Source organism: Vipera ursinii (assembly GCF_947247035.1).
Source record: "Vipera ursinii genome assembly, chromosome: 1".
Classification (NCBI taxonomy): Eukaryota; Metazoa; Chordata; class Lepidosauria; order Squamata; family Viperidae; genus Vipera; species Vipera ursinii.
The window spans coordinates 342,428,688-342,444,055 of NC_139512.1; the positions used below are offsets into that span (position 1 = coordinate 342,428,688).

Consider the following 15,368-nt stretch of genomic DNA (forward strand, 5'->3'; position numbering starts at 1 on the left):
CTTAAAAAAATTAAATCTAATGTAAGATTAATATTTTAATAGTGCTAATAATGAAGAGGGGAGGTGGAAGACTGCAAGCCTAGCCTAAAAGCCACAAATGAGAAAGCAGTGTAGTTATAAACTATGCATGCGCTATGAGGACAAACAATAAGCAGATCTGCTTTTTCTTTTTTCTTTTTTTTTGATGGAGGCAATAATGTAGGAAGCCCTCGGTGAGCAAAGTAACACAATGCAGCACACCCTGCCTTTCTCTCCTCAACATAACCCAGTGCTGTTCTTCTGTAAACTCTGGCACTGGACTGACATGTTACAAAGTGCCCAGGCTTGCATTTACTGTGTTAAGAGAGGTACAATGGGCTTATTATGTGTTTCCAGCAACTGAGGGTGGTCTGTAAAATTAATGATTGTGGCAGCTGCAAATTAAGTGAGCTCCCTAATATGTACTGTTGTTGATCCACCAAGATCAGTGTGTTTAAAATTCCTTGGTGGGAGACTAAATCTTCATAGCCATTTCCCAAGTGATGCTGGCGCCCACTGCAGTAATGTACGCAGGTCTGTTTTATGAGACCTCCTTGGATACCAGGATTTTCCTGCTTTGATTGGCAATTTCATAACCAACTCAGCATCTCTGTTAAATGTTCTGTAGCTTTATGTGGCAGGTGCATCGCGGAACTTCTTTAGGTTCCTTCACACGTTAGACTGTTTGGATGTACCTCGACTTACGACCATTTGTTTAACCATTTGTTCGAAGTTACAGTGGCACTGGAAAAAAGGACTTATCACCGCTTTTCATGCTTATGACTGTTGCAACTTCCCCCTGGTCATGCAATCAAAATTCAGATGCTTGGAAGCAGCTGGCATGTATTTATGACGGTTGCAGTGTCCTGGGGTCCCGTGATCACCTTTTGCAGCCTTCTGACAAGCAAAGTCAACGGGGAAGCCAGATTCACTAACAGCCGTGCTACTATTTTATTTATTCATTTATTTATTTTAATTTATATACCGCCCTTCTCCTGAAGGACTCAGGGCGGTGTACAGGGCAATAAGTACCAAAAGTACAAAATACAAAAATTAAAAACAAATTAAACAATTGTGCCCGAATACAATAAATTAATTAAAAACAGTAATTAAAACCCCAAAACCATCAGACCAGGCCGGCTTGTTCAAATAAATAAGTTTTTAGATCACGTCAGAAGGAGCGAAGGTCGGGCGCCATCCGGAGCTCAACCGGTAAACGGTTCCAAAAGTCTGGCGCGCCCACAGAGAACACCCTCCCCCTGGGGGCCATCAGTCAGCATTCTCTGACCGGTGGCACCCTGAGGAGGCCCTTTCTGTGGGAGCGCACTGGGCGGAGGGAAGTTGACGCCGGCCGCAGGTGCTCCCTTAGGTACTCCGGACCCATGCCATGTAGGGCTTTATAGGTCATCACCAGCACCTTGAATCTCACCCGGAGGGCAACTGGAAGCCAATGCAGCTCACGGAGCAGAGGTATAACATGGGAGTATCGGGAGACCCCCCAACACAACTCGCGCGGCTGCATTCTGCACCAGTTGAAGCCTCCGAGTGGCCCTCAAGGGCAGCCCCATGTAGAGAGCATTGCAGTAGTCTAACCGAGAGGTCACTAACTTAACAACTGCAGTGATTCATTTAATAACTCTGATGAGGAAGGTTGTAAAAATGGGGCAAAACCTACTTAATTAACTGTGTTACTTAGCAACAGAAATTTGGGGCTCAATAAGTCAAGGGCTTACCTGTACTGCTACTGAGGGTCTGGTAATCACTGCAGATCTCCACCATGTACAGAGAGCTGCGTGCCTTGCAGCAATCCGTGCATGGAAAATAATAGAGGCCAATTTGTATCTGCCTCACCGTATTCTCATATTAAGTCTTGTTTCCCAAGGCCTTCTCACAACCATTCATGTTACCAGTAAGTTTCCCTCTACCAGAATTCTGATCACTAGCTATTTCGTCTGGGATGGCTACATATTAGAGTATAATTTAGGGAAAGCTGATCTATGGCAAATTATCAGCAGCTGCCATTGGCATTAGAGAACTCACAAGTTGTATAGGTCATTTTCCTGGTAGCGGCCTAGATTGGAAAAGATTCCCAAAAACAAATCTCTAATTTCTGATTAGTAAGCTTCATTAAGTTAACATATGGGTAAATTAGGACTGGAATGTTCTGCTTCTTTTTCCTGCATGCTTTCTATGTAAAGGGATCAGGCTGTATGAAGTTGAGGTAGAGCCTCAATTTCATACAAAATGTACAAAAATACCAAAATAGGTAGAGCTATTTTGGAAATAGCTGTTAGGCTCTGAAAATCAGCTTTCTCAATGTAGAGCTTCAATGTTTCTACTCTGAAACATTTCTTAGAGAAGCTTGGGAGTAGTGCATGAATATTGAAGAATGGCAGGCAACTTCAACTTCAACCATCAACTTCCAAAAGACAAAAAGAAGAAAAAATAAGTTCAGGTACCACACAATCAGACTGGACTGAGGTATCTGTGGTCCTCCAGGCATTGTAGAATTGCAGCTCCCAGAATCCCTGAATTTGAAGGCATGCCATTTGAGGTTTGAAGGGTAACCATTTATCTGCTTCTGTTCCACAGAACTACACAGCCAGTTATAAAAGTGTAACATTTCAAGTTCTTAGTGCATTACTACCAGTTTTGGAAGAGTTTGTGCTGTTCTGTTTTTGTTAAAAAGTATAGAAGATTTGCAACTGTATTTCAAAGGATTGGCTTTGCTGAAGGAAATCTGGTCTGACAACATATGCACATAACTATGTTTTCATTTGTGTGCATTTCTGTGTGTGTGTGTTTGTGTTTGCCAAAGCACTTACTGTTGGCTTTTAACAAGTGCAGCTTCACCAGTAAGCTTGCTTTCATGGAAAATAAAATCAATTCCAACTTTGCGTTTCTCTCCCTTAGATCCTGTTTCAGCTCTAGATCTGGGGCAGCAGCTCCAATTGAAAGTCCAGCGCATGCACGATATTGAAACTGAGAACCAGAAACTTAGGGAAACCCTTGAGGAATACAACAAAGAATTTACGGAAGTGAAGAATCAAGGTAAGCTGAGATGTGCATCAGGGAAGATTATGTGCAAGCCCAAAAGCTTTCCTCCACTTCAAGAGCATGTGGCTCTTAAATGTTCTATCCATTAACCAGTTTTAACTAAGTTGATATTTAGTGAAGAACAACTAAAACTCAAAATTCTCAAGGATCATGACCAAGAAACAAAAGGAGTTTGTCAGAGGGGTGGAAAGTAGGGGCAGGCTTAGTTTTTGGGTGAAGTTGAGATTCCAGCTTGGTAATGCTTTAGGCCCCCTTTAGTTTAGATTCAAAGTATGACTTCAGTTTAAATCTGTTTCATAGTCAGAATCAAATTGTTTTGTTTTGTTTAAATTAGCTGATCATTTGTTCTGCTTTTTTTTAACATCCTGAAAGCCAATATTAAGACAAACTCAGTGCATTAATTTGTACCTTATGATTCCAGCAACTTCCTTAAGTACAAAATATGTGTTGTTCACAACAAAAGCTAAGTGATGCACCATTTTCTCTCCAGAATAATCTTGTGATGCTACCTCTTGCAACCTTCACTGTAGTCACAGTTTGTTTATCCCTAGGGCAGAATGCAGATAGTGAAGTAATGTAGGTTACTTATTTAAGTGGATGGGCAAACTGTTGAAGGTGTCTGTTGTACATGGAAAGGCCATTATCTCGTGGAGTAAGCACTCATCTCCCCAAATTGCTCCGGGTTTTGTTGGAGGAGGGGGCTGAAGGGGAACCGATGAGCACATACGTGCAGGATATGTGCCTTTGCAGTAAGCCATATCCTGAACCAGCAATGAGAAGAGAATGCATTCTGAGGGGGGACTTTCTCCCAGTAGGCCTGGGGTTGCCCGAAAAGTGTCCAATTCTGGTCATTATGAGGCTTGAGAGTGTTCAGTTGCAAAGTTGAGTAACAATTTTAAACATTTAGATCTGTGATCAGATAATATCAAGAATAGAGAGTCTACTTCAAAGCATTACCTTAATTCATTTTTTTCACAAGGAATGCAGCTTTGTAACATCAGAGATAATGGGAGTAACCCCTTCCCAATAATTTATGTGTGTTTGTGTTTTAACATTTCACTTCCTTTCCATCACACATAATAATTAGCAACGGTTCAGCTGAAAAAAGCAATAGTTTGAACAGTGTAGATTTGTAACTGCCTGTCCAAGTAAAGAATTCTTCAGTTGCTAATAAAAGCTAGGTAGAGTAAAGGGAATAATATAATGGATCCCCTGGAACAAGAAAGCCTGCTCTGCTGTCTGGTGGATTTTCCCCTAAAAAAAGAAAGGGCGGGGGGGGGGGGAAGAACCTATCAACCATTCTTACACACATTCTGACAAATGACACCCATTTGGAAGAATAGGTTCACAGGACTGTGGCATTCACTTAATGACCACGGTGATTCACTTCACTACCACAAAAAATGTCATAAAACAGAATCTGGTCATGTGGGTGCCTTGACTTACAACGGTAGCAGCTTACGACAGAAAAATCCAGTCCCGTTTATACAGTCATTGATAATATTACACGGTATCTCTTGCCGTTTCATTTTTCTGTGCACACACATTAGACAAATGTGTGCTATGCTTCCTGACAAAAGTCCATTGATCCTGCTCAAACCTCAAACATTTAAAGTTCAATTTAGCATTTAGGGAATAAAAATCTCCAAAGGGACTCATAGCCATTGATTTTGTGTCAGAGTTGAAGAGCTAAAGTTTTAAGTCATGCTGCTGCTGCTGTTCTTGTTGTTGTACTGCAAGGCAGGAAGAACTCTGCTGTACAATCAGGTCCGGTGGCTTGTTACTCATTTTCTTTCTCTTGTTGGCTTGTTTTTTTCTCCCTCTCCCCCTCTCCCCCCCAAAAAAAGAGGTGACAATAAAAGCACTTAAAGAGAAAATTCGGGAATATGAGCAGACCCTGAAGAATCAAGCAGAGAACATAGCTCTTGAAAAAGAACAAAAGTTGCAAAATGACTTTGCTGAGAAAGAAAGGTAGGTTAACATACGTGTGCATACAAATAACAGTGGCTGTTGCTTGTTGGCTTGGCACCAGCTGGCAATCGATTAAAATACACCCACCCACTCTAGTCCTTTCCACTCTTTCCCCCTATTCTTTTTAAAAGTCTGACTCTGACTTTAGCATCTCAAATAGAATGTGAAATCAGTATGTATATCCCCAATTAGTATTATTGTGCTAATGTGACAATTAGAATTACTATTTGTAGCATATTTGACGTCTTTTGAATATCCTGAGCATTTTATAGAAACTCCCCTAAATATGAATAAAACAGAAAATTTGACAAGGCAGCAAAATGCCAGAGTTGTGATGGAATCAGCCAACCCATAAGTCTAATACATAAGTAAATAATCAACCAGCAAACAATTATATTACATTTGAAAAGCTTGGTAAATTAGCACATTTCTAAAAATTAAATTTGAATATGTTGGGAAATATAATTTTATGGAAATATGTTCTAAATCTCTCCCTGTCCCTGTTTGATCTTCATGTCCTGAGCGAGGATCCAGGATCTTTGGTTTTAAAATTTGTAAATCAGCTGGCTGTAGCTCAGTATCACGGCATAAATGTTTGTAAAATTAACTCTGTTACCCGGAGCTACAAGTAGGCTGAACCATTGTGGCACATACTTTTATGTGATGGCCTCTTTCCCTATCCAGGCAACCAGCCTCTCCCACTTAATTGCTTGGCCATTAGGGCTTCGTGTTGAACTCCCGTGAGAGGTGGGTGGCACATTGAGATGGCCTCATAATAAATACCAAACGATGTGGAATTTGTACACAGTAAATCTGGTGGAACATTTTGAAAGCTTGAGCTAAAGTGCGAACAATGACTTTGAACTGGCTCTACTTTTAATTGTTCAGAGCAACCCAATTTTAAAAAGAGAAGAACTCTCCAGTATAGATCAGTGCAACTTTTTCAGATGCCGGGCTCATTGCACTGACTGGCATGCTGAAGGCTGAATGCCCAATACCAGAACAAAGAAGTGGGCAGAATGGGGACAAAAACTGAACATTACTTAGTTAAACCTTTGGCTGAACACAATTAATGAAATACAACTTAATATAAGTACATCAAGGTTGCAATTTTCCCCTTCTGCCTTATTAAAAATTAAAATTTTAAAGAGGTGCTCTGGGAGAGTTGTGCATCCTTCCTCTATTACCCATGGGCCATTTCTATGGAGTTTTTGTCCCTTTGGTTAACCTTTTCCACAAGGATTCACCATGAGAGCCTTTTGCAGAAGCTGTGAGAAAATATGCGGGTGTAGGCTTTCATGATGGCATCTATGAAGCAGTGATGACTATATGCGTTGAAAGGCCATGGCCTATTTTCCTAGACTGCATCTATTCAGCCTAAAAGCTCATCACTGCTCCAAGAGAACATTGTAAATGTACTCAGAGAAGATAGCTTGTTATCAGAAAGCCAAAAATTGTGTCACCTCATGCACTCCTAATTCATAAGTTCCATCCAAAAGTTATCTTCTTCTAACTAAGATCTTCATGTTCACCCAGTAGGAGGACTCCTTTGGTGTACCTCCATGTGTGAAACTATGTTTATTGTTTATTCTAAACACACACACACACACACACACACACACACACACACACACACACACACACCAATGTATCCTACAAGAATTGATCACGTCTTCAGTTTCTTGGTGCTAATGTAATTCTCTCTTTGCAGAATGTTGCAAGAGACGCAGATATCAACAGCCTCAAAGCTGGAGGAAACCGAACACAAACTGCAGACGTTACAAACAGGTTGGCTGGTCTCCACCTTCTATTGACTGATAATGATGGAGAAAATTAAGGGAGTGGGTAGGCTTGGAAGTTCATCCATGCAAGGGTTGCTTCAACTTTTCAGCCTGGAGCATCTGTAATACTAATACATTTTGAAACTGGTATAGAAGCTGGTTGATCGGTGTTCATTAAAAATGAGGTAAAAATCGTGTTCTACAATCATTCCTATTAAAACCTAAAAAGAATTCAAATGAGGAAGGAGAATTGGGGATGAGAGCATTTTGATCCACAGCACACTGTTTATCTTTTAGGTGTGACTTAAGAACTATTAAGAACCATTCCCCAGCATACTGGCTGGGGAATTCTGGGAATTGAAGTCTGCTCACCTTCAAGTTGCCAAGCTTGAGAAGACACTGCTGTAGACTTTAGCAGGGATGCTCATCAACATTTCTAGCCACTCCATATGAACAGCTAAACCTTTTAAGCAGCTGATGGAGACCACTGATTTGATGGATCTAAAGTGGTTCAAAGGTCTAGGCCTTAAATGTCATTGAAACAACTTGACCTATGTTTTTGCAGAGTGGGAGTCATTCTCTCTTCTGCATTCCCAAATGAAATCTTTATGCTGATTTGTGGATGCTTTTGGGGCCAAAGATGGATGTGTTACAGCAGTTTTGTGTGTGTGTTGCATCCTATATATGGAAAGAATATAAGAAAATTATTCCCACATCAGCAAAAATATGTGTGAATGTCCATTCAGTAGCAGCAAATATAAATTTCTTAGTCATGTAATGGTGGTCAGGACTGACAGCCGAAAGTTGTGGTCTTAGGTAAGTAAGCATTTGGGATCCTTGGAGCCATTGGTGGAGCAGTGGGCTAATGCCTCCTTAAGTAACACCAGCTGCCTGCAATTAGTGCAGGTTCGAGTCCCACCAGGCTCAAGGTTGACTCAGCCTTCCATCCTTCCGAGGTAGGTAAAATGAGGACCCAGATTGTTGGGGGCAATAAGCTGACTTTGTAATAATGCCGCTTGGGGGTCTGTGTGTGAAAGCCCTAATAAGCAGGCATATACATAGAATGAAGGCTACTGCTAAGCTTGTAAGCCGCCCTGAGTCTTCGGAGAAGGGCGGGATATAAATGGAATTAAAATTAAAAAAAAATTAATGGCTTAAGATGGAGAGAGATGCTATATAACATCTGTCTCATCTCAGGATCACAGAGATGCTTGGAGTGAGGTGGAGAAGTTCTCTGACTTTGCCCTAACTAGATGCAGGAGGCTGATTTTTCATTCACAAAAGAAATGAATGCCCTGTCTCCTGCTCATCTCTTTTCTACCAGAGCTGGTCTCTAGCTTATCACCTTATGCTCACCTACCAGAGCTGCGCTTCTGTCCCCATTACCTTCCCACTCAAAGCTGAAACAGGTCCCTAGATAACTGTGAACAAGGGGCTCAAGTCACAAGAACCCCTCTATAAATGGCCTACAGCTTCACGAGATGGAGCAGAAAAAAGATCTAGAAACTTTCACCGTTCCTGAAAAAGAATGGCGGTTGGCTTTGAACTCTTTGTGTGTCTGTGTGTATTTTCTAAAGGAAAGAATTCAAAAATGCTTTTAAGCATTGTTCTTCTGCAATGCGATTTTGTTTGGTCAGGGAGAAGGCTTAATGTAAGATGATTTTTCAGAAAGAGAACAGTTCATAGCTCAGTAGTAATTGAGTAGCTGCTGTAACTTTTTTTTTTAAAAAAAAAACCTTTTTCTTTTTTCTTTTCCATCCTTCAGCCTTGGAAAAAACACAGACAGAATTATTTGACCTGAAGACAAAATACGATGAGGAAATGACAGCAAAGTAAGAACTTTCAAATCTTCCTTCAGCACAAATGACTTGTGTTAACCCACTGCTATCTCTGAGGGCAAGGTTAAATACAGATAGTCCTTGAGTTACAATAGTAATCGGACCCGGAATTTCTGTCACTAAATGATGTAGTCATACAGCATGATTTTATGTGATTGCGTTGTTTAGCAACAGCAATCCTGGCTCTCTCCGTTGCTGCCATTAACCAAATTCCACTTGTTGTTTGCCAAGGACCCATCCCAATCGAAGCCATTCCAGGCTTGGTCCATCCGAGCCCCAAACCTCAGTTCTTCCTATTCTGGGAGTTAAAAGTCCACCTATTTTAAAACTGCCAGGGTTGAGAAAAAGTGATCTATGCGCAACCTTCTCCTGATCGATTGTCTGAGAAAAAACATGGATAAGGCCACTGAAATGTTTTTCGCCCAGAACCTCTCTTGAATTGGAAGCTGTGTGATGACGTAAGTCATGCTGTAGTAAAGAAAAAGTGGGAACCACTCAGAGAACCTTTACAGTTTCTGTAAAACAGGTGGCAGCCAAAACAGCTTACCCAGTTGGGCCATTTCCTGGCCCCGTTTCATTTTGCCCTGATCTTTGAGTTAACAATTCCCTCAGGAAAGCAATTCAGTGTGGCTCTATATTTGCTTGCTGATTTGCTTGTTGAGAGCAGCCTTTCCCAATGTGCTGGATGACGACTCAAATCATTGGCTACGCACGTATGAGAGAGTGAGTGATGAGGCCTATTCTCTGGCACATCTGGAGGTTTGCACCATTTGTAGCCACTGTGTCTCTCCATCTGCCAGCCTTCAATAAAAGAAAAATTGATTGTGGTTTTAATTCTTGAGTGCATAATGAATCCGAGGTAAAACTGTGTTTCGGGGTGGACTTGCATAATGGGAGAGTGTATTAGAAGCATCAGTGTTTTGAAGGATGCTGTTTTGAAGGAATAAAAGAAGCAGCTATCTTCCCAACAGGGCAGCTGCTGCAGCAAAATGCCTAATTTCTATGGAGCCCAGGCAGGGAAATGACACCAGGCCTATGTTAAACTCTTCTAAGAATCCTTTGCAGTATATAAGTATTTGGAAAGTATTCTTGGAAATGTTGCAAGTGAGAAATTGTACATTGGCCTTTTGTCGGCAGCAGGAATGAGAAGCTGATAGTGACTTTATCCCTTCTTTTTTTTATTGAAAATTTTATAAAAGTTACAATATAAACCCCAAAACCAACCCACCCTAACCCCCCCACCCTCCCCCACTTCCCAGAGCTGACTACAGGGTTACAAATATAATAATCATAATCTAACTAACATTAACCAACTATATAAATAACCAAGTCCATAATGCGCTTTAACTCCCCTTTAACATAAATATAAACAGATTAAAAGTAAACATAATAATAATAAAAACATAAACAAATTAATATCCTAATTATTAAACAATACAATATCCAAGTTGTTAAACAATACTAATACTAAAAATAATAATAATATCATATAATTAAAACTAATAAAAATTCCACTATAATAAACTATTAATAATAATAATACTCTAAAATTTACTCATAGGCTAAATGGAACTTTTTAGTCCCATATTTATTCTGAATATAATCTATCCATCTTCTCCAGACCGAAATGTATCTTTCTTGTGAATGATCCTTCAAATAAGCAGAAATCTTAGCCATTTCTGCTAAATTTGACACTTTAAGCGTCCATTCTTCTATAGTAGGCAAGTAATCCTTCTTCCAATATTGCCCTACCAATAACCTTGCAGCTGTTATCAAATTCAACATCAAGTTAATTTCTTTAGTATCATAATCTGTAATAACACCCAATAAAAATAATTGTGGAGTAAACTTTATCTTTCTCTTGAAAATCTTTTGAATGTTCCACCAAAACTTAATCCAAAAAGCTTTTATATTCCTACAAGTCCACCAGATATGAAAATAAGTAGCATCCAAACTGCCACATCTCCAACATTTGGGCTGTAAATTAGAATACATACAAGACAACTTTTTAGGATCCAGATGCCATCTATAAAACATTTTATAAAAATTTTCTCTTAAATTTTGGGCCTGGGTAAATTTTACATTTCTAACCCAAATTACCTCCCATATATCCAATGGAATCGGTTCTTGAATATTTTGAGCCCACTTTACCATACAATCTTTAACTAATTCCATTTCCGAATCCAATTCTATTAAAGCATTATAAATTCTCTTTATATGCGCTCGATTTTGATCTTTAATCTGTTTTACCAAATTCTCATCCATTAATGTAATACCAACCTTTTGATCTAACTTCCACCTAGCTAACAATTGAGTATACTGAAACCAAGACTGTACAATATTTTCTTGCTTTAGACTTTATCCCTTCTTTATGAGAAGCTGAGAGTAACTTTATCCCCACTCCACTTTTTAAAAATGTTCTTTACAGGATCAGTTCCAGTTTTGGAATTGGTATTCAGAACAGTTTCAGGTCAATCCATCCTCCATTTTGAGATTTGAAATTTAAACCAAAAAAATTAAAAAGTAGAGAAGATACAATGGCAAGGGGCTGGGCTGTTTTCTTAAACTGTTGTTAAACACAACAGTTTTCTTAAACACAATTTACAGCCCTCAAAACCTGGATATGGTTCCAAGAACCCTAAGCTGCTGACTAATAATTTTAATGTGCTCTGTGTGAATAATTAATAATTAATATTAATCCATATTTATTTTTTACATTCTGGGCTCATTCACCCACTTGTAGCACTTGGTCCCTGATCCCAAGTAGCTCTTGGCTTAAAAACGGTTCCATGTGCGTGTTTTTATATATAAATGTATATGTAAAAAAAAAGCATAAGGCTAAGTCAACTTCTCATTGTCTGATGCTCTGTAGATTGTAGCTCCTTGAGTTCTCACCCAGCATAAACTTTGGTTGGGAATTCAGAAAGGTATAGTCACAACAGTTCTGGAGCACTACCAGGCTATGGCATGCTGTTTTAAGCACATATGATGGCATTAGCCTACACTCTTTCCCTGTTTTAATTTTCAGGTTGTGTGAGGGCTGGGACAAGTTTTCATTGTCCATGTAACTTAGTAGCAAGTCACAAAAATAGTAGATGATCATTTCAAATAATAATAATAATAATAATAATAATAATAATAATAATAATAATAATAATAATAATAATAATAATAATAATAATGAAGAAGAAGAAGCTAAATAGCTCTGGAACATTAGAATTGAAACAGACAGACACCTGCCACATAATACCCCAGCCTTAACAAATGTTAATAAGAAAGAGAGAAAAAAAGGTCTGGATAGTGGATGTGGCAATACTGGGAGAAGCAGAAGAGAAAGAACTGCAGAAGATAACAAAATACAAAGACCTGCAAATAGAACAGCTGTGGGGGGGAAAAAAGCAAAGGTAGCACCAGTAGTAATAGGCTCCTTGGGTGCAGTCCCAAAACAACTGGAGCACCATTGGCTTTGATAAAATCACCATTGGTCAATTGCAAAAGGCAGCTTTACTCGGGATAACTTACATCCTATGACAATACTTTTAACACTCTCAACAACAATATCTGCCTATCTCGGGTCCTTGGGAAGGACTCCATAGTTAGATAAAAATGCCCAATCCAGTCTAAATATCTGGCTGACTGTGCAACTGACCAGTAATAATATTTTTGATATCTTTGTTGATATATGCTAGCAATTAAGATTTTCACTGCTGTGCTAGGCCTTTGACCTTTTTAATTCCCAATTATGTTGAACATATTTTTTATCTCTTATTCGGTAAAACGATTTATGGCCTAAATATGCGTATTAACTACTTAATGGAAAATATATCCTTCTGCTCTTTATGGTGATGGTTAATTCTTAGTTATTTTGTTATTATTATAAATACCGGCAAACAAAATCTTGCAACCCTTCCTTCCATCTCTTGAAATGAAGGTGTTAATGGCCAAAATAAAAATCGCTTTCTAGCATGTCAGCTGGGTTCTCAGAAGCTGAAATCGACAAGACACCATCAGTAAAGTTTTCCATGTGTAGGCTTGAAATAAAATGTAATTAGGGCTTTATGTGCAGAACAAGGGTCCATTGATGACTACAGCTGGTCTTTGTTTTCTTCTGTCACTGAGTGTGGGAGGTAAAAAAAAAAGTGGTCCTCTTCATGTTTATTAATGCAGGATTCCTGAGACAAATGGCAAGCATAGTTTAATGTTTGTTGGAACATGGAGGGGCTTGCCAAAATAGTTGTGTAAGAAAATTTCAAGGTTTTTAAATTGCGGCTGTTTCTGAGTTAAAAAAATTGGATGATGTGGAGCTGCACGTTTCCATATTAGAGGCAAGCTGAGCAGGAGAGAGAGTTAGCAGAAAGGGTGAGCAGGCATGTCAAACTGCCGGCCTGCGGGCCAGATGCGTCATCCCGAAACAGTGCCCACCCCATTGCCGGCAATGGGGAAAAATCGCAATACGTCACGCGACGTCATGCCTGGTGTAGAGCAATGTTTCCCAACTGTGACCAGTTGAAGATGTGTGGACTTCAACTCTCAGAATCCTGATTGGGAAATTCTGGGAGTAGAAGTCTACACATCTTCAAGTGGCCAAAGGGCCAAGGTTGAGAAACCATGGCTTAGAGCAACCGAGAATGAGAAGGAGACTTGGCACCAAATTGATTGGAAGGGTGGACCAGAGAGGGAGAGATATGGCTGATTTGATTTACAGGCAATGAGCAGAGAAGGGGCAGAGCTGCTCAAGTAGCAATGAATTTTGCAGGCAGGAGAATACAGGTTTAATCTTGGCATCTCAAGAAGTAATCAAGAAAAGTTATTCTTTGGCTCAGACTGCAACATTTTACTTGGTCAGATTAGACAATATGCATCAGTGAGGGCAGGGATGCATGATCTGATTTCCAGGCAAAATGTCATGGATCAGGGATCGGCAACCTTTTCAACAAATGGCTAAGATTTTCAGTTCAAACTTTTGTGAATGGCTGCCATTCAGTTACAAACCCTGCAGATTAAGTGTGATCAGCATTTGCATAAACTGTTCAGTACCCCTATCTGCACTTATTCTAGAGAAGACAGCTCAATATTTGGAACATTTATCTTAACCATGAATCTTTTTCATGGATTTTGTATGAAATAAATTCTCTTTCTTGTAGTGCTTTTACAGTGGTACCTCAGTACTCATCGTTAATTAGTTCCGGGAGGCACAATGAGTACCAAAAATAACAAGTAACAAACAGATTTTTCCCATATGAAATGATGTATTAGGTCATCCAGCAACCAACGTTGAAAAATTGTAGCTTGCACATTGAGTACCAAACAAATCATGAGTACTGAGACAAAAAAAAATTGCATCAAAATGCATCAGATGAGTTTCAAAGCAGTTGTGTATCGAGATAACACTGTGTTTAGAGTACTCCAGTACAGTATTGAGGTTAATAAGTGTTTCCTCTAGCTTGCCTAAAATGTTAGGACCTATCCATCGTTTAAAGGTTTGGAAGGGCTTCAAGTTTCTGAAGTCCAGAACAGGAGAACCTACGTTTTCAATTCTGATTCAGAGACAAATTAGTTGCAAGGTTCACACATCATAGCAAACCCATGTTACAGCAGCACCTGAAGAAAAGCACAAAGGAGGACTTTGTGAATATGATAAGAGGAAGTAGGTTGTAAGCTAATCCACCAATAAGATTGTGGCTTATCACATCTACAATTTGAGCTGCAGAGATTAAATCTATTTTACATAGCTTATCTGAGTGAAATGGCTCAACAAGATATTTGTAGAAATGATGTTAACACCTTAAATGAGTTCCATAACTAAATATTTAAAAAATAATTCACAGATCTAATCCAAGGACAGTCAGAAATTATAGTGATCAGAAAAAAAATACTTTGTAGGTGAGAGTTGGTGCTGTTTCAAATCTCAATATCTCATCAGTTTAGATTTATGAAGAACTAAAATGACTTACATATATGTTTGCTGGCTATAATAGAAATGTTGCCAGGAACCTGGGAACACTGGGGATCATACAGTCAGAAAGGGATCTATAGAGTTATCCCCCATTCTGGGGAATTCCATTTCGTTGTTTGCTAGAGAACGGATTTTACATTTTCCCTTTTAACTGTCAGATTCTCCTTGTTCAGATGTTTCCCATTTTTTCCACCCCTCTGTGCACATATGTTCACTTGGCTTCAATTTCTGAAACCCTGTGGTAATGTTTCTTTCTTTAAAAGTTTAAAATGCCAATTTTCATGAACTGCATTTAGTTTTGTTTTTACAGCATTTCACCTGAAGATTTATAGTTTTACGATGAGCTGGTCACCTAAACCACAAGCTCTCCACAAATCATGCCCAAATTCCCCTATTTTGCATACAGCACTAATAAGCTAGTATTATATGAGCACTGAGTATATCTCCACTCTTCCTTCCTCGGGATCTGTCTTGTGCCCTCTTTCACAAACATTTTCTGCTGTTGCCTGGTCACTCTTGTAAAGTGTCTGCACATCTGTGTAGAGATTTTATTTCAGGGTATCTTTATTTCTCTGTACATGCATACAGACAGATAGTGGGGTAATTGTAGTGGCAAGTAAACTTCATTCAGTAGCACCACTTTTAAATAGGTTCTGCATCTATAGATGCTGCTTACTATGCAACTTGATGACTTCAGTCACTGGATGACAATATTATTAAGCAGAAATGTTTGGTCCTTATCTGAAA

The 15,368-nt window shown here is 39.2% G+C and overlaps 1 protein-coding gene across 2 annotated transcripts in view; it reads left to right on the forward strand.

The window, feature by feature from the left end:
• The window catches only part of CUX1 (cut like homeobox 1), a 358,099-nt gene that overhangs the window by 181,692 nt on the left and 161,039 nt on the right, over positions 1–15,368 (forward strand). For both annotated transcript variants that reach the window (XM_083350660.1, XM_083350661.1), the window contains exons 5-8: positions 2,932–3,069; positions 4,923–5,046; positions 6,758–6,834; positions 8,593–8,659. In XM_083350660.1, the coding sequence (XP_083206786.1) occupies positions 2,932–3,069; positions 4,923–5,046; positions 6,758–6,834; positions 8,593–8,659 (406 nt within the window). The remainder of the gene's footprint in view (positions 1–2,931; positions 3,070–4,922; positions 5,047–6,757; positions 6,835–8,592; positions 8,660–15,368) is intronic.